General features: G+C 42.9%; 1 protein-coding gene across 19 annotated transcripts in view; it reads left to right on the top strand.

Annotated features, from left to right (window-relative positions):
• Window positions 1-18,968, top strand: part of PLCB4 (phospholipase C beta 4) — a 280,151-nt gene extending 261,183 nt beyond the window's left edge. For 18 of the 19 annotated variants that reach the window (XM_053284717.1, XM_053284727.1, XM_053284715.1 and 15 more), the window contains 7 exons: window positions 553-628; window positions 1,935-2,110; window positions 9,875-9,976; window positions 11,747-11,804; window positions 12,182-12,268; window positions 15,596-15,632; window positions 17,262-18,968. In XM_053284717.1, coding sequence (XP_053140692.1) covers window positions 553-628; window positions 1,935-2,110; window positions 9,875-9,976; window positions 11,747-11,804; window positions 12,182-12,268; window positions 15,596-15,632; window positions 17,262-17,350 — 625 coding nt within the window. In that variant the 3' untranslated portion in view covers window positions 17,351-18,968. The remainder of the gene's footprint in view (window positions 1-552; window positions 629-1,934; window positions 2,111-9,874; window positions 9,977-11,746; window positions 11,805-12,181; window positions 12,269-15,595; window positions 15,633-17,261) is intronic. The other variant, XM_053284735.1, reaches the window with a different exon arrangement.
• The last annotated feature ends 2,102 nt before the right edge of the window (window positions 18,969-21,070 follow it).

Raw genomic sequence — 21,070 nt, 5'->3', positions numbered from 1 at the left:
TTTGCTGAGCAGCCCAGCTCCTCAGAACTACACAGGAAGTGTGCATTTATATGCAGGCTGGCAAAGGTCCTGCACCCTTTACTGATAAGAAGAGGCAAAAGGAAAGAACCAGCAATTTATTCTAGCTTGATTAACTTCTCCTTTTATGGAAAATCAAAACTATAGATTTTCTGGACTTTCGCAATCTGATGATGACCGAACAGGTATTTAAAGACAGGAACAAGAATAGTCATTTCCTGTCTTTATCTCATATCTTTATCATTCATGTTCCAAAGCAGACATGAATTTTATTTTTACCCTTGAAAATTTCTCTTAAGTATCTAAGTTTAATTAAAGGATCTGCTCATACATTCTCTGTGCAGTTGCATAGCTGTTGTCCTACTATTAAAATAACTATCCAGTTTTTAGACATTGCTAAGATAACAGTATGTGGAAAGTTTGGGTTTGTGTGTGAAATGGAATAAATTTATTCAACTGTGTCTTGGTATTTGATCTTTGATGAACATTATTGGGAAGTTCTAATGTGTGGTGTTTGGAATTTCCCCTTTTTAGAGGAAATAATTGCCTTGAAATGAAAAAAGAAATTGAAAATAAAATCCAGATACTAACATCAGATCACAAATCTAAGGTAAGAGAACTAGCTGTTTTAACAACACATTCCATCACTTGAGGGTCATCTGTGAGTAGATGTTTTTATAAGCAGCAAACAACTTTTGCATTCACGGCAGAGAGCAAGACTGTAGATATTTTACTGTTGTTATTATTTTATTTCTCTATAGCACACCTTTCCCTATTAAAAATGTTCAGAGATGGCTGAAAAAAGCCACCTGTTGAACAGGACTGAAAGGGACCCGAGTGTTGTAACTGCCTGCCAGCCCGCTGCCCGGAGTTATACTGCCCCCCAAGTCTGTTTCCTGAGTAAACATAGGACGAAGGATAGTGCAAGGCAACAAGTGATACTCTCTAATCCCTGCTGCCCTTAAGCCATGCGAGTTGTTGTACAGGTGGGGCCCCAAACACACAAGGCTTCTTATTTCTATGAATATAGGAGCTAAAAGCAAGCTGGAATCCCGCTTACTTTCTCTGCAGGGAACTGAACTAAACTTGAACCTAAACCCAAAACTCATTCATATTGAATTAAACCCAAGCCTAAAATGTGCATATACTCAAGAAGTGTTAACTGGTTCAAAATAAATGGCTTAATACTCAAGTATTCAGTTTGCAATTGTATGATTAATGTTTTAATTTTCCTGTTGAATGTATGTAAAAAATTTCAGGAAAAATTCAAAAAGAAGCAACATATATTTCTCTGAATCGTTTTTTGAGTTACTGTCTGAACCAAGGAGTTTAAAAATAGTGATGAATGTGAATCAGAACTGAACCCAAAATTTTAATGGTTTGACTCCCTGTTTCCCGCTACACTTGAGGGGTAAAGTGTAGCCCATCTTAAAATTGTTACATAGTACTAAATGCGGGGATTTTTAAAAGTTATTATTATTGTAAACTAACAGTGGAAGTAAGCATTACAAAGTAGTGTATCCTAGGAAATTCTTCCATCCATGCAAGGAGGAAAGGATGATTTTCAGCAGGGTTTGTGCCCTATTTGTGTTGCTACACATCCCCTATCTATGATCTGTGGTTACATGCTTCTAGGACATGTAAATAACAGGTGCACGATAAAGCTCTAAGAATTTATATTAGCAATCTCAAATAGTTCATAAAGAAAAATAGACCTAAATGGGAAGGATTCATTGTGCCTTTTGCTTCTCATCTCAATAATATGCTGAGGTTTCCATGGCTATATGGTGGTTTGATTTTTGTGGTAACGTTCCCTTCTAAATGCAAAGTTTCTGTAACTCTTTAAAAGACTGCCTACAAAATCATCTTGACAAAGTAAGTATGGCAAGAACTGATATCATCTTCATTTCTACCAGGTAAAAGAAATGGTAGCACAGCACACAAAAGAGTGGTCTGAAATGATTAATACACATAGTGCCGAAGAGCAAGAAATGCGTGACTTGCACCTGAGCCAGCAATGCGAGTTACTGAAGAAGCTCCTAATTAATGCTCATGAACAGCAGACCCAGCAACTAAAGCTTTCTCATGATAGGTGAGCATGTCCCTACTCTCCATATCCATTGATGATGTCACCACCCTGCTGAATAGGCACAAAGCCTTTATCTTCTCAGTTGCTGGGTGAGGACATCTCACGTAGGTTATCCTCCCCAGCATGCCCCAGAGCGCAGGACATATTTAAATTAGTCAAAGCCTTTAAGAGGCGCGGGACGATAGCCCCTCCCAGTTTGTCCTCCAGAGCGGACGACACTGCCTTGCTTCTATTGCCACTCTGCCTTTCCTCCTCATTTCTTCGCCTCCTCTCACCCTTCTGTTCCTCTTCACTTTTATACCTTTAAAAAACCAAAAACTTCTCTACCAGTTCCATTCTCTTCTCCACTCTCCTCTCTTCTCCTGCCAATAGAGCCTCAGATCCAGCATCCTTCATGTACTGATGCCGAAGAGGAAGAAATCAGCGGACCCCTTCCAGCCTGATAAGCCCCATCACCACTGTGTGATGGTGCACGCCACACAAAACGCCCCACCATGGACCACTTTGTCTCCGTCGGTGCAACGGGAGGGCGTAAAGGCCACAACCCACTTTCGGGGCACCATCGTGGCCAGCTTACAGCAATCCAACACGCTTGGAAGCGTGACCATTCGACCTCCCCCCTCAACAGGTCCGAAAGCCCCAACCATTGTCCTAGAGGAGGCCTTCCTCAGCGCTCTGGATATCTCATGCTCTGTGCCGCTTCCCACCAAGCCACCCATGCTCCTTGGAACAGACGCCGATGTGCCCATCCCGAAGAAAAAGAAACCAATACCCAGAGAAGGGAAAGACAACGTTTCCATGGGCTCGTCCTTGCTAGAGAACCCTGCTGGGTTCCCGGACTCTCCACCACAGGGAGAACTGCTTTCCCCTCAACCCATTGAGAAGGGTGGGGGTGGAGGAGCTCCAAATGTGACGCCGCTCCAACTACCACCTATTCAGCCAGAGAGCAAGCTGATAGAAGCCCCAACAATGCCAGCCAGCCCAGTACAGCCTGCTCTGGTGAGTCCAGGACCCTTTGGGCCAGTAGCCCCTAGTGGACCAGTGCGTCCGCAACCTCACTCCCAGCCCCACTCCCCACTAGAGAAGTACCTGAGCCCTGATGTCTCTGGTTTTCGTCTCTACTAAACCAGATGCTTGAAAACCACCAGCCAAAACGTCCACATAAAAAGCACAGCAAGTGCAGGGAACAATCCACCTTCTCCTCACAGGACTCGGACTCCTCTTCTGTGTCTTCAGAACCCTCTCCTAAAAAGAAAAAAAGAGGTCATAAGCACAAGCATTCCCGTTAGACCAAAGGAAAAAAATACAAAAACCCAAAAGCTTAAGTAGTTGTCCGCTGAGCATTCATCCCTGATCTCTGACTATAACTCTCCTGACCCTCACCGAGGCAAACCCATGGACCCCCTGCCCCCACATGGGCCCTTGACTCCCCAAGAAGGCCTGACAGGGTCAGGGCAGACCTCTACGGAACTAGACCCAGAGCTTGAGTCCAAGGAAGAAGGAGAATGGTTGGATGGCCAACAGGTGGAGCCCTCTTCCCATTCACGCAGGCTCTTTCCATCTGAAGATTTTTCTAACCTGTTTGTAAAGGTCTTACAGACTCTGGGCCTGAAAATTGAGGGCTTATAGGGAACTACTGCTCGTTCCAGAGAGTCATCAGTCCTTCCCACCACCTCTTCACCAGACCTGTTGTTTCCACTAGCGGACACTTTTGCAGAAGTAGTAAGACAGGAATGGCAGGCTCCTTCTGTACAGAAGAAGACTGCTACACTGGCTAACAAACACTATGGCTTTGTCCCTACAGCAGCAGCCTTATTTCAGACACCTCCTGTCGACGTTCACATGGCCACTCTCACATCTGGTGTCATACTGCCCCGAGATGGAGAGTCTGTGCTCAAAGACCCCACTGAAAAGAAGCTTGAATTCCAACTCAAGAAAAACAACGAATGCATTTCATTATCCATACAGGCATCCATAGCAGCTTCTATCATTTTATATGCCCCTGCTAACTGGGGGGAAAAGAGGCACCTTTTACCATGGTGATTCTCTTTATTTAGCAGGGGGAGGGTAACTGGTCCTATCCACCCCCAGCACAGTACTTCCAGTGACTGTTGCTGGTGTCTATCTTACGTTTCTTTTTAGAATGTGAGCCCTTTGGGGACAGGGAGCCATCTTATTTGTTTGTTATTTCTCCATGTAAACCGCCCTGAGCCAGTTTTGGAAGGGCAGTATAGAAATCGAATTATTATTATTATTATTATTATTATTATTATTATTATTATTATTATTATTATTATTTCTAGGGCATCACTACTCTGGACGGACAAACACCTTCAATCACCGCTGCCTGATCTACCCAGAGACAGATTCTCTTAAAAATTCAAAAGGCTCAAGCTTTTATAGCAGACGCAGCACTTGATTCGGTGTGTTTCGGGGCACGCGCCACGGCGAACAATGTGGTGGCCAGACACACCTTATGTCTGGCAAGTCAACACAGCTTCTCGCTCTAACCTAAGTCAACACAGCTTCTCGCTCTAACCTAAAACTGGCAAGTCAACACAGCTTCTCGCTCTAACCTGTCCTCAGTCACCTTTACAGCTACTAAACCTTTTGGGGACGAGGCCTTACAGGATGTCTTAGTGGGGACAAAGGATAAGAAGAAGGTGCTCCCTTCATCCACCCACAAAGATGACAAGCGACCTATTAGAAGATTCAACCAACCTTTTCGGCCCTTTCGGCCCACTTTCCGTCCCAGAGACAGAGACACAAGACCACAGCGGACTAACTGGAACAGGCCTCGCTTCAACCTCAAAGCTAATGCTATGAAACAACACTTTGGACAACAATCCAAACCTCAACAATCCTCCTGACCTGCCAGGCATGGGAGGCCGCCTATTTCGCTTCTTCCCCTCCTAGGAGGCTTCCATTTCTGACAAATGGGTCCTAGACACAATCCTCCATGGTTGCAAAATAGAGTTGAAAGCCCGTCTCAGGGACAGATTCCTACCCACACCCCACTCCCAATCCCACCTGAAACACGTGGCTCTACAACGCGATCAATCACCTTCTTACCATTTCGGCAATAGAACCAGATCCTCCATACCAACTCCAATGAGGCATTTACTCTATCTTGTTTACCATGGCCCCAAAAGACAGCTCCTTCAGAGCAGTATTGGATCTCAAATACCTCAACAAGTGGATCAGCTGCAGGAAATTCCAAATGGAAACGCTCTGCTCCATAGTGGAAACGCTACATCATGGAGACCTTCTGGCATAAATCGATCTCACAGAGGCATATCTTCATGTACCAATCCACCCACACTCCTGCCACCTCCTCCATTTCTCCTACCAGGGATGCCATTATCAGTACACAGCGCTGCCATTCAGCTTCTCGTTGGCCTCAAGAATCTTTACAAAGGTGATGGCCCCCATAGTGGCTCACCTCAGACTCCAAAAGGTCAGACTCTTTGCTTATCTAGACAATCCCCTTATACAATCCAGAGAATCCACAACACAAGACGTAAACACCACCCTCGCTGCATTATCTTCTCATGAGTTTCTAGTCAATGCCGCCAAGAGCCACCTAACTCCCTCCACGCAACTCCAACACCTGGGGGTGGTCATAGACACAATGCGAGATAGGCTCTTCCTCCCAGAGGAGCGAAAAGACAAGATACTACTCTTAACCCGATCCGTATTGTCTCTCAAGAGGGTGTCATTCATGACTCTAGCCCAACTACTGGGTTTCATGGTATCCACCTTGGAATCACTCCCCTAGACACACTTCCACCTCCCCCTCTACAATGGTTTCTTCTACCACACCAATTGGAGATCGCACAGAAACATCACACAAGGGTCATTCTATCTTCTTCAATCAAGGAATCTCTACATTGGTGGATAAAGCCTTCCTGCCTGAGTCAGGGCAGACACTTTCTAGACCCTCCCAGGATAATTGTCATGGCAGATGCCAGCCTCTACAGCTGGGGAGTACATTGCCTATCACACTCAGCCCAAGGCACCTGGACTCAGCGCCACAGCATGAACTGGATAGAACTGAGAGCCATATTTTTAGCACCCATGGCGTTCAAGAAACAGGTCCACTTCAAGGACGTCCTGATACGCATGGACAACATGACAGCCAAAGCCCATGTAAATCGCCAGGGAGGGACCCAATCCCAGTCCCTCCACCGGGAATCGATCCTCCTAATGCATTGGGTGGAATCCTCCATCATAGTACATCATGTCAGCAGTTCCTTCAGCACACAAGCAGACTGGCTGAGTCACCAAGAGTTGCACCCAGCAGAATGGAAACTCATCCCTCAGATCTTCCATGTCCTCAAGAGATCTGGGTAATCCGTCGGTGGACCTTTTCATGTCTCACCTCAACACCCAACTACCTTGATTCTTCTCCTGCTTTCCATGCCAACAGGCAGAAGGAGTGGATGCCATGTCAGCTCCATGGCCCCGGGAACTATTGTACGCATTCCCACCGGTTCCACTCTTCAGCAGACTACTCCGCCACATTCGGTTGATGAAAGCACAAGTGATTCTAGTGGCTACATACTGGCTTTGCTGCCCTTCTTCGGTGGTGCAGACGACTCAGACTTTCAGCAATAGCATGCGAACTTCCGGAACTCTTACTGTTCCTCCAAGACGGCCTAGACAAAGGACTATGTGCCAACACCATCAAATGGCATGCAGCAGCCCTGGGATCACTTCTCTCTCCTTTCAAGGGGAAAGGACTGACCTCATACCCACACTTGAAATGCTTCCTGAGAGGGGCCACCTTGTCATCCCCGCCAGTAGTTCACAGGTTCCCTTCTTAGGACATCCACAAGGTCCTCAGGGTACTACATGTGCCTCCATTTGAACCACTACCTCTGCATTCTGTCTATGAAGCTAGCCTTCCTGGTAGCTATTACAACAGCCAGGCGAGTTTCCGACTCAGGTCCCTATCCGTCAATCCCAGATTCTGCATTTTCTCCTCAGATTTGGTTACTCTGATACCAGACCCCTCAAGTACTACCAAAGGTGGCTTCAGTATTCCACGGATCTCAGAACCTAGTTCTACCTTCCTTTTGTCCTAACCCCTCTCATCCAAAAGAAAAAGACTGGCACAAGATCAATGTCCATCATCTAAAGGCTTACCTGTCTCAGGCCTCTTCATTCCATTCCACGGAAGCGTTGTTCGTGTCCTTCCCATCATCCATGATGGGACAACAAGTCTTTCAAGGAAACAAGTGTTTCCTTGGCATAAGTCCAACTCCTTCCTAATCCATTGAAGCTCACAGCTGATTCCACCCACTCAGCAGCCACTTCGGCAGCCTTCTCCACAAATGCTCCACTAGAAGACATCTGCAGAGCGGCAACATGGTTCTCTCCATCCACGTTTACAAGACATTACAAGCTAGACCTACAGCACTCCTCTCAGGCTGCCTTTGGCAGGCTTGTGCTTCAACACGTCCTTCCTCCCCAGTAGCCAGGGTCACCCTCCCTTCCAGGGTCTTGTTAGCTGTGACATGTCCCATGTGAGATGTCCTCACCCAGCAGCTGAGAATGGAGCATTGGTCACTCACCATGAAGGCTTCTTCTTGCTGCTGGTGTTGAGGACATCTCGACCCACCCGGGGAGTCTGCGGGTACTGGTCTGTACCATGTTAACCTATTTTTTTCAATATTCACTGTTATCTCTTATGGATTTTTTCCTTCCTTTCTAGAAGCTTGACTTAACTAATTAAACTAGGAGGGGCTATCCTCCCAGGCCTCTTAAAGGCTTTGACTAATTTAAATATGTCCTGCCCTCTGGAGCATGTGGGGATGTATAACCATGTGAGATGTCCTCAACACCAGTAGCAAGAAGAAGCCTTCATGGTGAAAGGGCCAATACTCCTTTCTCTCTCCTTTGCTCCCCATGTTCAGTCTATTGCCAAGCCAGATTACTTTCCTTTTCATAAAAGTGAAAAAATACAGCCCTTTCTCTCTGCCATCTTAGCAAAAACTCCGGTTTAAGTTATGGTCATCTTTCACCTTCACTAGTGAAACCTTTTCCGCTCTGCTCTTCCATTGTTGCACCTCAGCCCCCTCACTTCTATCCAGCAGGCTACCAGCAGAATCATTTGTTGCTCTGACAGCATGATTCCCCTTCTTGACTCTAAGGGATAGTGGGTGCTCTTCCAACTTCAGTCACAATATATTAAGATCTTATATAGCACTGTTCCCCTAATAATGGTCTTTGCCACCTGTTTGCTCCCCCAAAACTAAATTTTCTGGAGTTGTCTCTTCAGGGGATGCCATTGCATGGCCTTTTTAAAGTAATTTCAGACAATTTAGAACTTTTATGTTTGGTTTTTAGTACTGTTTTGAGAGAAGTTATTTCCAAACTTATAATAAGCTTTTTACAGTAAATGATGCTGATAATGTCCGTATTTATTAAGGGCCTAAAAATGCTGTACAGACATGACAGGACCCTGCTCAAAAATATACAGGGACATTCACACAAGTGGGGGGTGGGGGGTGGGAGACTTATCCAACTCACCTGCCCCTCAGATGATCGCTGAAATGTTGCTGGGAGTGTGGACCATGTTCCCAGACAATCCACGCTGCATGGAGCAGCAGGAGCTCCAGAGGCCAGGGTGGCGTGTCCCAGCCTCCATATATCCCACAACGCACTGCGTGGCATGTGCATTGCATTGGGGGATTCCTCCAGGAGTGCCCATCTCTGTCCGCTGAACGCAGCCCCATCGATCACACGATCATAGAGTCCAGGTTAAGGGCTTGCTCAAGCCTTTAACCCCAGCTAAAAGCCGGGTTAAAAAGCCGGGCTAGGTGGCGCTGCCCCACTGGGATCTTGCCTGATCCCAGCAGTTCTCAAGCGCAGCTTAACCCAGCCTGGGTTAGGGTGCTCATGAGAACAGCCTTTAAAAATATGATTATCATTATGATTAGTTCTTTATCTAAATATCTGATTTGTCTAATTGGCTTACAATAAGTGTAACGTGCCATAAGAAGCAGCAAGTAATCTGCTGTACTTGAATGTTTCATTTTAATGTCTTTCAAATGTCCTTAAATAGTGTACATTCAAATTTCTGTAAAATAACTGCCATTTTGAAAGGAGCTCCATCATTTAAATTGCTGGTAACCAGCTATTCTTTTCTTAAATATTAGATACATGGTGAGATTATGGTTTTATGTAGTCTTTGTTATTCAAAGTGGTAAAATTCTAAATGGCAGTCTTTGATATTCATTTATCTGCAGCTATCTGAAGCTAAAGGTAGCTTCAACGAACTTTTTTTTTTTTTTTTGAGATGACTGTATCATCATTTGAAAACTTTATCATGCATTGGCACGTTCATCACATGATGAAGGCAGTAGCTATCAATGGGAAGAGCAATTTCTTGTGATGAGATTATCACTGTGTGGAGGAGTAGATTTGTGTCTGAATCTTTATACCGTGATTTTTTTTTAATGTGACTGTATCTGTACATACATCTGCCTGAGTGTGTGAGAGATGATAAAGACTTTTCTATCTGGGAAGCAACCCAATAATTCAGGCAAGCAGTAATGTTTCTCATACACAATTGCTTTTATATAGCATTTCATGGAGAGAAGCACAGTAAATTTAGCTAGAGTGAGATTCTGCTGCAGAAACAGAGCATGACAATCTGGGTTTTTTCCATATTGACTACATTAGCAAGTACAAAAACTTACCAGTAGGCTGATCTTAAGTGTTTATTTTTCATAATTTCAATCCGGTTTATCCTTTCTTTAGAGAAAGTAAAGAAATGCGTGCCAACCAAGCAAAAATTTCTATGGAAAACAGTAAAGCCATAAGCCAAGATAAATCTATCAAAAATAAAGCTGAGAGAGAGAGGTAAGTGTTGAATTCCATCACTTCACCCAATAATAGAAGCCAAGCTGGAGTGGGATAAACACTCCTGAGCCAGTCACTAAAAAGTCAATTTGTGTGGAAAATCTTAAAATTTCAACTTCATTTCAGTCTTTATTTTACCAAAGTTGTCTCTGAGCAATGGAGTTGTTGGCCATTGTTAGACTTAGCTTTTTGGATCCTTGTTATAAAAATATTGGCTTCAATGCTGAACTGTATGAACATAAGCAGATAGAATTTCAGTGTCTTGAGGGCATGTGATATAGCCACATTATTGAAACTAAGCAGGTCTAGGTCTGGTCAGTGCCTGGATGGGTGAACCCATGTAAGTCACATTGTGTTCCATTATGGAAGAAAGGCCTGATATAAATGTTGTTGTTGATGATGATTATGATAAATAAATGCATGACAAGTTAAAGCACTCATATATGAAGTTGAGAACAGATATCAGTGTTGTCAGAACGACAGCAGTTATGTATGTGGCCATTATTGAGAACTGAAAGGAATAACTTGGCTGATGTAAGAGGCCTGATACAGATGACGGAAAGGTGTTGCAATTGAAAGAAGATGGGCTGTGCTTTGGGGACATCAGAAGTTTTGTTTAGGTTTTCCACATTGAGAGAAACATACTTTGGTTTTTCCCCTTATGATTGGCTGCCACCACTATCACTTTTGATCTGTGTATATGGTCATATGTGAGTGGCAAAGTGCCTTACCCGTTCTTGAGGTTTTTTGTATTTTTGCCCTGTGAAATGGGTCACCACTGTTCCCATTTTGCAGAGTACTTACTGAGACTGAGCGATGCTTTCTTGCCTGTTGCTGTGTATCAAGCTGACTTTATTTTTATTGCATTTATATTCCCACCCTTTCTCCAAGAAGTTTAGAGTGCTGTTTTGCCTCATGAACATGCTATTAGATATCAAGCTGAGAAGCAGTGAGTTGCTCAAGGCTTTCCAGTGAATTTCAGCACTGACTAAAGACTTGATCTTGGTTTGACACATTCAAACACAACCCTCTGACTGTGGCTGAGTTACAAACACTTCGAAATTAATTTTGTGCGTGTGGATTTAGAAATGTGAATGATCAAATCTTTAATTCTTGTCAAGATGACGTCTCCAACTAACAGCTTAGGTTCACCTTATGACAATGCTAGGCATATTGGTTCAGCTGCAGTTTGGTCCCTTAATCAGTACTGCTTTTCTTACGAAGAATTATCTGATCAGATCGGATTCTTTGTTACAGTTTATGACCAGCATACAATAAAGTGAAACAATATATAGACCAGTTAGGGGCCATCTCCCCTTCCCTCTGCAGCACCCACTCCTACTGTGCCCCATTACTGAGGGCCCCCAATCCAGGGGCTTGCTGTGGAGAGGAGGGGTGGGGACTTTCTTCCTTACTCAGCACTTAGGATCAAATCCAATAAGTGAAATGATGAAAAAAATGTTTTTCCACACTTTGTTTCAAATTTGGTGGTTCCTCTAGGGCCAGATAAAATTGCTTGGAAGGCTATATCCACTCTAGGAGATACCAGTTAGACCTTCTGTGTTAGAATATGGAATCAACTACTGAAAACCAAAATTAAGTGATCACAAAACTGAAACAGAGTTGCCCTCGCTTGTAGCAATGACAATCATTGAAAAACTTAGCATAAGATCAAAGGCATCATCAGTCTCAAAAATACCTTTCTCTTACAGTACTAGTATCTTATTTTTAAAATAATCAGATATGACAGTGTCAACATATATTTTATAGGCGTGTCAGGGAACTGAACAGCAGCAACACAAAAAAATTTCTGGAAGAGAGAAAACGGGTGAGTAGTTAGTTGATTCAGAAATCTCAAATCCCTGTGTGTTGTCTCTTCGGCAACCTTCCTTCTCAAGAGTCCCTTTTTTAAAAAGGCAACCTCACTTTTGTCAAAAACTCACTTATGTACTAAGAGCCGATAACCATCAATGTATGCAGAAGTTTCCAGATTCAATCCCTGGCATCTCCAGATAGGACTGGGAAAGACTCCTTCCTGAAACCTTGGAGAGCTGCTGCCAGTCATTGTGGACAATACTGAGCCAATGGTCTGACTTAGTAGATGGTAGCATGCTATGTCCCTCTGTTGGCCTTTTTAAAACCCATCCAGCCAAAGAGAGAATTCTATGTTGCATTTGACCTGCATTTGTCTGGTTTTCCTAATAGCTGGCAATGAAGCAATCAAAGGAAATGGATCAGCTGAAAAAGGTTCAACTTGAGCATCTAGAAATCCTGGAGAAGCAGAATGAACAGGTAATTGTGTTAACAGACTACAAAAGTGTAGTGTGTGTGTGTGAGAGAGAGAGAGAGAGGTGTCTTAGAAGACACATTCCCTCCTTCTCTGTCCCACAGCAGGGAGTTCCTACAGCAGCACACGAGTTTATCATCTAGAGGCAAAAAGATATGAGCCCCTTTCAGATGTTACAAAAAGGAGGCTGTACTCGGGTACAGCCTTCGAAAGCTTACCAGAAGTGCCGCCAGGTGCTTCCCTCATTCCACTCTCCCAATGCATCCCTCATGCTTGCAGCATTTGTCTGAAGAGGTGAATGCTGAAGATTTGTCTGAAGAGGTGAATGGTGATGGTGGGCGTTTCCATGATTGGGAGGCTCCGGCCACGATCACGGAAGTGTCCACCATCATACTTACAGCATTCATCTCTTTAGGCCTTCCAGGAAGCTTTCAGAGGCTGTACCAGAGTATGGCCTCCTTTTTATATCATCTGAAAGGGGCTATAGTCTCTTCTGTCCTTATACCATTTTTTGCATAAATGCAGATCTGTACCATTAAGAGATTGAAATGCACACAGTCAATTGACTAAGAGTTTTTTAGTTGAGTGACATCCCTAGTGTATGTCTGTAATCTCTGCTGTTAATGCAAGTCATATTAATTTCAACGGGTTCAATACTGGCACAGCAGTTTTAGGATCAAACGGTCACTATCCTGCATTCCTCCACGTCTAGGTTTTCACCCTTGTGTCCACATGTATAGATAGACAGGCAATCTGGAATTTGTATTCTGTTCAATAGGTCTGAACATAAGCATCAAGAGCCAGATAATCTGGATATCATCCCTGGCCCCCAGGGAGGTACTTGCTTTCAGCACAACTCCACATAAAACGGTCCTGTGAAAGCAATGGGGAGTGCTGTGGAAGGGATACAAGCTGCTGAAGGTGACATTTTGGTAGGTGTGCAAGGAGCACTGGGAAATGTAGTCCTTCCCAGCGCTTCCCCCATAGAGCTCTATAGGGAAAGCCCTGGAAAGGATATTTCCTAGCATTCCTCACTTGCCTTCTGTCACTGGGGCAAGTGACTTCCCTTCCCTTTAAGGACCCTCCCTAGGTCCATGCAGAGCAGCACCTCCTCTAGGGGCGAGGTGCAAATTATTTAGCTTTGATACTTCAAAGCCGTATTGTTGCACAGGCCTAATGTTAAAAGTAATTACCTGGAAACTGGCATGCACCTAAATTTATAGAATTTCCTAAGAATGGACACCCATGATGTGTATAAAGAGCAGTTTCCCACACTAGTGTAGCATGTGGAATGTGCAAGTTGTAACCAAAGTGTGCCTCCTTCACAAAGGATAAGTTATATGATTGATCAGCTATACCACTACTTACGTTTGTCCCACCTAAACTATGCATATGCTACAAACAGAGGGGTGAACTGCTCACATAGGAAGGATATATACACTTTTTGAAGGAGAGTTGCATGAATATCATGTGTAAAATGTACAACTAGGGTGCTGTATGGTCATCAAAGTTCCAGCCGTGTGGTTTTCAGTTTTGTCTGCACACTAGATAAGCCTAGTGCCCCACCCATATCCAAGAGACTTTCTGAACAGTAACTCGCTCCCGCTCCTAGTGACATGTTACAAGGTACCTTAAAGACCCGGTGATGGTTCCTGGATCTGCTGCCACTCTTTATCTTCAATAGTCCTCTCTTATAATGTCTGTTGCCCTTGATAGCAGGGGAGTGCTTTAGGCATGGGGTATTACTCCAATAGGGAAAGTACAAATATTTTCAAAATTAAGACGATGTATTGATGCACACAGAGAAACAAAAAACAACAAAACAAAAAGGGTCCTTTCCATGAAATACACAGTTCAAAGCACAACCAGTTACAGTTTTCTATCCTTCAGTCTAAGTCCCTTTCTGCCAGCCTCTTCCTTGGCAGTTAACTTCCAGCTGACTCTACAACACACACCTGTAGAAATTCTCCTGTCAACCCAAGTACCTGGCAACAGTTGCCATTCCTTAACTCACTAACCCCCCCAGACCAAGCAACATATAAACAAACAAACAATTCTTAACCAGTTAGTTCTTCACAGACCCATCTGACTGACTCCAGGTTTGGAAGAGTATTCAGCAAACTACCTCTCATGGGGCCTCTTGAATTGGGGTAGTACACCCCCCCGGCAAGTTTCCTGGGGAGTCTTTTCTTGGTTACTTGAATAGGAGAGAGGAGTCAAAAACAATGGAATGGTCTTGGCTAAGAGAGTCGTTCTGTTGCTTCTTCCTCCAAGTGCCCCCCCCCCCACAAATGAGAATTTCGCTTCCTTAAAGCCCGTGTATCATCAAAAGGGCTTCTGTGGGGATCCTCCCATCTGCACACGGGATGAGACTGAGGAGGCAAATCACTTAACTGAGAGAGTCACACTCTCACCACTGCATGAGAACTTTAGATGCAGAGGTGGCCTTAGAGATTGACAGGGAGCCCATGGCAACTGCCCAATGATGCCAACCCCTGACACCAGCCCTGCCAGCTGCCCCACCTCCACCCCCAAAGTAGCTCTCAGTGCATCCCCAGGAACCTTGGTTGGAAAACACCATTGAAATGCCCTGTTGCAAATTCCAAGCCTCTCTATTCGTGTAAAGCAGCTCTCCAAATTGTGTCCAGGGAATATAACCTGTGTTGTCCTGCTCTTTTTCCTTTGCTCCTGCCATGTATAAGACCCTTCATTGCCATAGCTTATAGCAACCTCTGTACTAAATAGAGCAACCCACATAAACAGCTGTCTCTATAAAAAACCTGCAATACTGTTATCCAAAAATATCTAGTACAGCTTAGCAGCTGCTGTATTTCTAATGTAAGCTAATATCAGAGAAACATGTTTAAAATGCTGAGGAATATTTGGCATAAAAAACTGCAAGTGGACCTCGTTATCCGTGGTCTCCGCACCCACAGTTTTACATATCCCCGATTGGGCCATGTGCACCTGGCCTCATTATTCACAGATACAAAAAGGTTAAAATTCACCTATCTGGCCGAAAATAACCTTTGAGTCTAGTAGAAAGCTTTCTCTTGGCCGTATGTGCTGCCATTACATTTTGGTTCTATTCTTTTTTCTTTCTTTTTTCATTTTTTGGCAAACCTCTGAAAATATTGCATCCTCTATTATTTTATCAAGTGGGAGGGGGGAGAGTTAGGTAGGTATGTAACTAGTCATAAAATATTGTTTACTTAATGTATAGCTTTTATTTATCTTGCCTTTGTTTCTCCATCTCATCTGAGTTTTTATTCATTTTATTTGTCTTCTTGTTGTATTGCTCAATTTTGACATTATTATTTTTGTACAAACAGCTTTTGAAATCTTGTCATGCCGTCTCACAAACTCAAGGTAGGATTGATCTATAATGACCAAGCTACTATGTTCCTTCTAAAATAAATCCTCATCACTAAGGCACATTTTGTAGGTACCCCTAGTGATGAATGAGCTCTCCTAAGTTCAATTCAGAACTGGCTCATTGTTTACAAGCTTCCTTGGCAAATGTAAAGCCCATTTGTTTTTCCAAGAGGTCCCTCTTGGCTCTTAATGTTAGCACGTGTGCATTGATGGTGCACACACGTGATCTCTGAAATATAATCTGGTGAAGTTTGTCTTCACACACTTTTTAAGACCAGGCTTTAGTCATTTGAAATCAAGTGGAGGGGAGTGATAAATACCTGGATATTATGTGGGACATTCTAGTAGAACCATGCATACAAGTCATTGGGCTGCTTCCAACATTATGGGGAGCCAGGCTCTGTGCACTGTTGCCAGCTTCTGGAATGCATTCACCTCCCTGTCCTTAGCATGAGATTCTGACTTAGAGCAACCAGAATTGTTAGTTACATCTGAACAGAGTGATCCTGGCTTATTCTAGCCAGTGTCTCAAAATAAACCAGGATCTAACACTCCCAGCTTCAGATCCTAGTTTATTTTGAGACGCTGGCTAGAATAAGCCAGGATCACTCAGTTGAGCAATCACAATTAATTCGTAATCCCGACTCTGAATCAAAAGTAGAACATTTCCTCCTCTTAACCATAGAGGGAAGTGGAGAGCACACATTCCTGAGGCTAAGGGTCATCATAGGAACATAGGAAGCTGCCATATACTGAGTCAGACCATTGGTCTATCTAGCTCAGTATTGTCTTCACAGACCGGCAGCGGCTTCTCCAAGGTTGCAGGCAGGAATCTCTCTCAGCCCTATCTTGGAGATGCCAGGGAGGGAACTTGGAACCTTCTGCTCTTCCCAGAGCGGCTCCATCCCCTGAGGGGCATATCTTCCAGTGCTCACACATGTGGTCTCTCGTTCATATGCAACCAGGGTGGGCCCTGCTTAGCTAAGGGGACAAGTCGTGCTAGCTACCATAAGACCAGCTCTCCTCTCACAAAAGAGCTGGGATTTTATCTTGGCTTCACATTACATCTGAACTGGACCAGTATTCACATTTTGAACAAGATTGTGCTTGCTAATCCATCCATTATGTTTCCATATTTCCATTTATTATTTTGTCATTAATTTCTGGGCTGAGGTATTTGAAATGGGAGGGGAAAGTGTCATCCAGGATGAAAAAGGGATGAAAAGTCCCTAGACTTTCTCTCTCGTTTCTAGAGAGAAACATGCAAATAGCACCTACACCAAACCTTTATATTTGCATAGCGGAGAATTATGCTTCTTAAGTGTTGTATCAGATCGTTATCTGATATGTATGCAACTAGATAATGTAACCCTGATTTATTTAGTAGCTCCTTGCATTCACAGCAGCTCTGATGTGTACATACACCCTCGGAGGTACTACATGAGGAAACGCTTCCCTGTTCACTCCAGGTGTGGGAACAGCTTTGTATATTTCATTCCAACAACATCTATTTCAGCCAGGGAACAAACTATAGCACAGCCTCAAAGTGGTAGTCTCTGACTTAGAATCTCTCTCTCTCCCCATGTTCAGTCTTGTTAACAGCACAATTGTCCTGGTTTGCAGGCGAAGGAGATGCAGCAGATGGTGAAGCTAGAAGCAGAGATGGACCGCAGGCCAGCCACAGTGGTGTAAAGCTCCAACATGCAAACTGAAGTCACAAAGTCCAGTATTTTTGTATTTCCAAAGCTGACTCACTGAGGATTAGGAGGCGGTGTCTCTTCAGCTTAGTGTCAAGTGTAGCTGCAGATCACTGACTAAGAGCTTGGAGTTATTTGTAACATCTGGAGTACTGTCTTTCATTTTATTTTTGCCACAGTAGATCATGCTTCTCAAAAAAGGAAGATGATTTTAAAATCCTGTCTAGTTCAGAAAAATGCTGCCCTTTCAATGAGATGTCTGACTGTGTTGTGAATACAGGATCAGAGCAGTCTAATCTAGCAACACGCTCTTTCTTGCTCTCAGAGAATTTGCACTTGTCTGTTGTTAACTTGTACTGGTATTTTATATGATACATTGCCTGGGCCTCCTGGGCTTTTGAGAGCCAGCCAGGCGTCCTGTAACTTCCCCCAACCACTCAGCACCCTGTAGCAACGTGTTTTTATGAGGGACACTATTTTTTAAATGTAGTTTGTAATGAATTTGACACCATAAACATCTATCTAGGAGGAAGTAATCTTAATCTGTTTTGTCGCAAAGGCAACCTGGAACTGTAGCAAAGGTGTTGAAAATTCAATTGACCTATTGGGAAACCACCATCAATAAAACCAACAGAGTAGATAAACATGCAGTATGGAAACTTTGCAGGTGATGTCTGTATTCAGACATAGCAAGTGTCATATTGGGTTGGTCTTGTCTGGATGAAGCTGATGGTGTGGAAGATGCTGCTGAAAAGGGTTGCCAGGGTGGCAAATGGCTGTCCGTGTGCCAAATTTCCTCAGTTTGATTAAAAAGTAAAGAACTTTATTGCAGGCACTTTAACAAACGTTTACATCCTATTCAGTAATGGCATTTTGATCTACTTGTTACCAGTCCCAAATACCGCAGCTCATCGTATCTTAAATTTGTTAAATAGCTGTTGGGGGAGAAAAAGTTTGTAACTGTGAAAATGTAAAGTATTTATACACATGCAATCACAATATTGTAGAAGATCACATACCTGTGGCTACATTGATAACAGTAGTAAACCAAATTCTATTTGCATGTGGTACAAACACCAATTTTGACTTCAGTGAATATTGTATGACCTCACAGTCATTCTCTAACTGGTAAATACAGAGTCAATGTATGATACAGAATATTTGATTAATTAACAAAGCATAAGTATATATATATGTGTGTATATGAATTATGTGGGCATTCTTAATACTAGTTGAAAAGGAAAGTATGTTAATTTAATTTTACACAATATATTTATGCAGATTTTCAGACTTTCATATCAGGAATAACCCTTTTTATGTCTATTAGATATCAAAAAATTTGCTACAGTATTAATGTGCATGTCCTTAACGCCTGCTGTAGTGAAAATGCAGAACAATGCATGTCAGCCTTCTGCTTGGCATCGCCCATGCTACCAACATAAAGGAAAAACTGGTAGTTTAGAACAAATCAGATGACTGATTTCAATAACACTCAGTACCAATCATGTTGTTGTATATGCTTGTACAAACTGATTCTACATATTCCTATAAATGACATGAATATATAATTATGTAACAATCCCAAGACCTAACTTTCAAGTTATCTAATAAAAAATGCAAATGAAGTACCAAATGACATGGATCAAGTTATTCTGATTTTATAAGCACAAACTACCAGCAGCAAAATTCCCAATAGAACATTCTCTTGCTTTCATTGTCAGATTTGTCTGCTATGTTATTCCCTCTGTGGGTACGGCTTTAAGCATAGTTTGGTGCTATGTTATGGATGTGACCCCTCCCCAAAGAGAATAAGCTGGCCATGACCCTGTTCACTTTTAGTGGAAAAGTCACAGAATCTGCTCATGTGGCCTTTTAAAATGTAGTAGAAAGCAAGGCTGCATTGAAATTCACCAATAGCATGTTTTCTCTTTAAATCAGCAAGTATTTACTAGATGGCAGATTTGTATCTTGTTCCTCCTCTCTCTCTTTTAACTTATTTTTGGATTCAACTGCCATTTGCTATCCTTTCTGCTGCCTTGCACAGCATTTCCAGGACATAAAAACAGCCCTGCTGGATCAGACCAAAGGCCCATCTAGTCCAGCATCCTGTTTCACACAGTGGCCCACCAGATGCCTCTGAGAAGCCCACAGACAAGAGGTGAGGGCATGCCCTCTCTCCTATTGTTACTCTCCTGCAACTGGTATTTAGAGGCATCTTGCCTCTGAGGTTGACATTGTCCTCATCAAGCTTAGCTTGCAGGGATCCCCAAGCAATTGAAGCCCATCCTACTATTGGGTGCATCCTAATATGCAGTGAGGTCACTGCAATTATTTATTGGGGGGGGGCTATTGTCTAATCACATGTTGCAACAAAATATTTCAGGTTAAAGGACTGAAAGTTTTACACCCTCAACTGTCACAACAATATTGGTATGGCCAACAAATACCAGGAGTTTTCTCACACTGCTGCTGCTACTTCTGCTATGGAAGAATGGGTGTCCATAGCCTTTTTTTCTTTCCTTGCAAGTGCTGTTCCAATTGACATCTGTTTAGAGACCTGTGATCATTCCTGCCAGTATTAATGACTAGAGATAGTCCTTTGGCTCAATATTCCAGCTTAGTTCCCATTGATCTAAATGTGATATATATACACTTACAAAGTGCACAAGACTGAATCCTTCCTTCCTTCCTTTGGTTTTGGCTTTCTCAGATTGTGTCTTCAGAAGCTGATGTGGTCAGCATTAATATATGGAGACCTTTTACGCTGAAATATTTTAAAGTATTTTCATGCATACATAGATTCACTATATACTTCAGGATCTCCTTTTTCCACTTTCCTGCTTACAGTTAAGACTACGTTCACCTTCACATAATAATAGGAAAGATGTTCCGAATAAAGTTTGACCATTTTCTCCCTTTCCAGGTATTAGTATGTCATATAAATACCAACTTCTGATGTCATCTTGTCTACCTATTAATTATATCTACTATTACTTATCGCTCTGTAATGAATGCAATACTTTATTTTGCCATTAACAAGCTTTTTCTGCTGAAATATTTAAAAGACCCTCTTTAGTATCTTATCAGAGCTCAGCAGTTAACTAGGCAGACGTTCTTTTTCTCGTTTGAACTTGCAGCTCATAAATAATCCACAGAAGTTGTGACAAATTGGCAAACTCCACTGTGAACTTGTATAATGTTGTTCATTGTGTTGGTTTTATATGGAGGCTTAAGGCAGGCAATTTTTATTTAAGAGTATTGGGTTGTTTCCTAAGATCTTCCTCCAGAGGTGGGACTACTTCCTCTGGAGGAAAGAAACTATAGGGTACAACTGATTATATATATTCCGATCCTGGAATGCAAAATTTTCAAAGTAAAGGTAAATGTATTTAGATTTTTAACCTACTCGAGTTTAAAAGCTTGGGACAAATAACAAAAGAAGCCAAACAGAATGGCTTCTGTTTCAGTGTTTTAGAACATATTACTAAAATGTCCTCACCTTATTCTGACGTCACCATAGAATGAAGTCAGAAGGCCTGGGGTGAAAACCAGGGTCAAAAACAGTCTCCCCTCCCGCCTCATTTTTTTCAAGGCCTTCACATCTCTACTTCACCGTGAGCCCAAAGGTAAGTCTTGCAATACATTTGAGAAGTGTTCAGGCTGAAACTGAGAAGTCTGCAGTGGGCATTCCACTGGGGCATTCCATAACTGGGGGCAGGCATAGGTAATAACCTT

Source organism: Hemicordylus capensis, chromosome 1, assembly GCF_027244095.1.
Source record: "Hemicordylus capensis ecotype Gifberg chromosome 1, rHemCap1.1.pri, whole genome shotgun sequence".
NCBI lineage: Eukaryota > Metazoa > Chordata > Lepidosauria > Squamata > Cordylidae > Hemicordylus > Hemicordylus capensis.
Note: the sequence above shows the minus strand (reverse complement) of the source record. Positions and strands in the feature narration are given on the sequence as shown.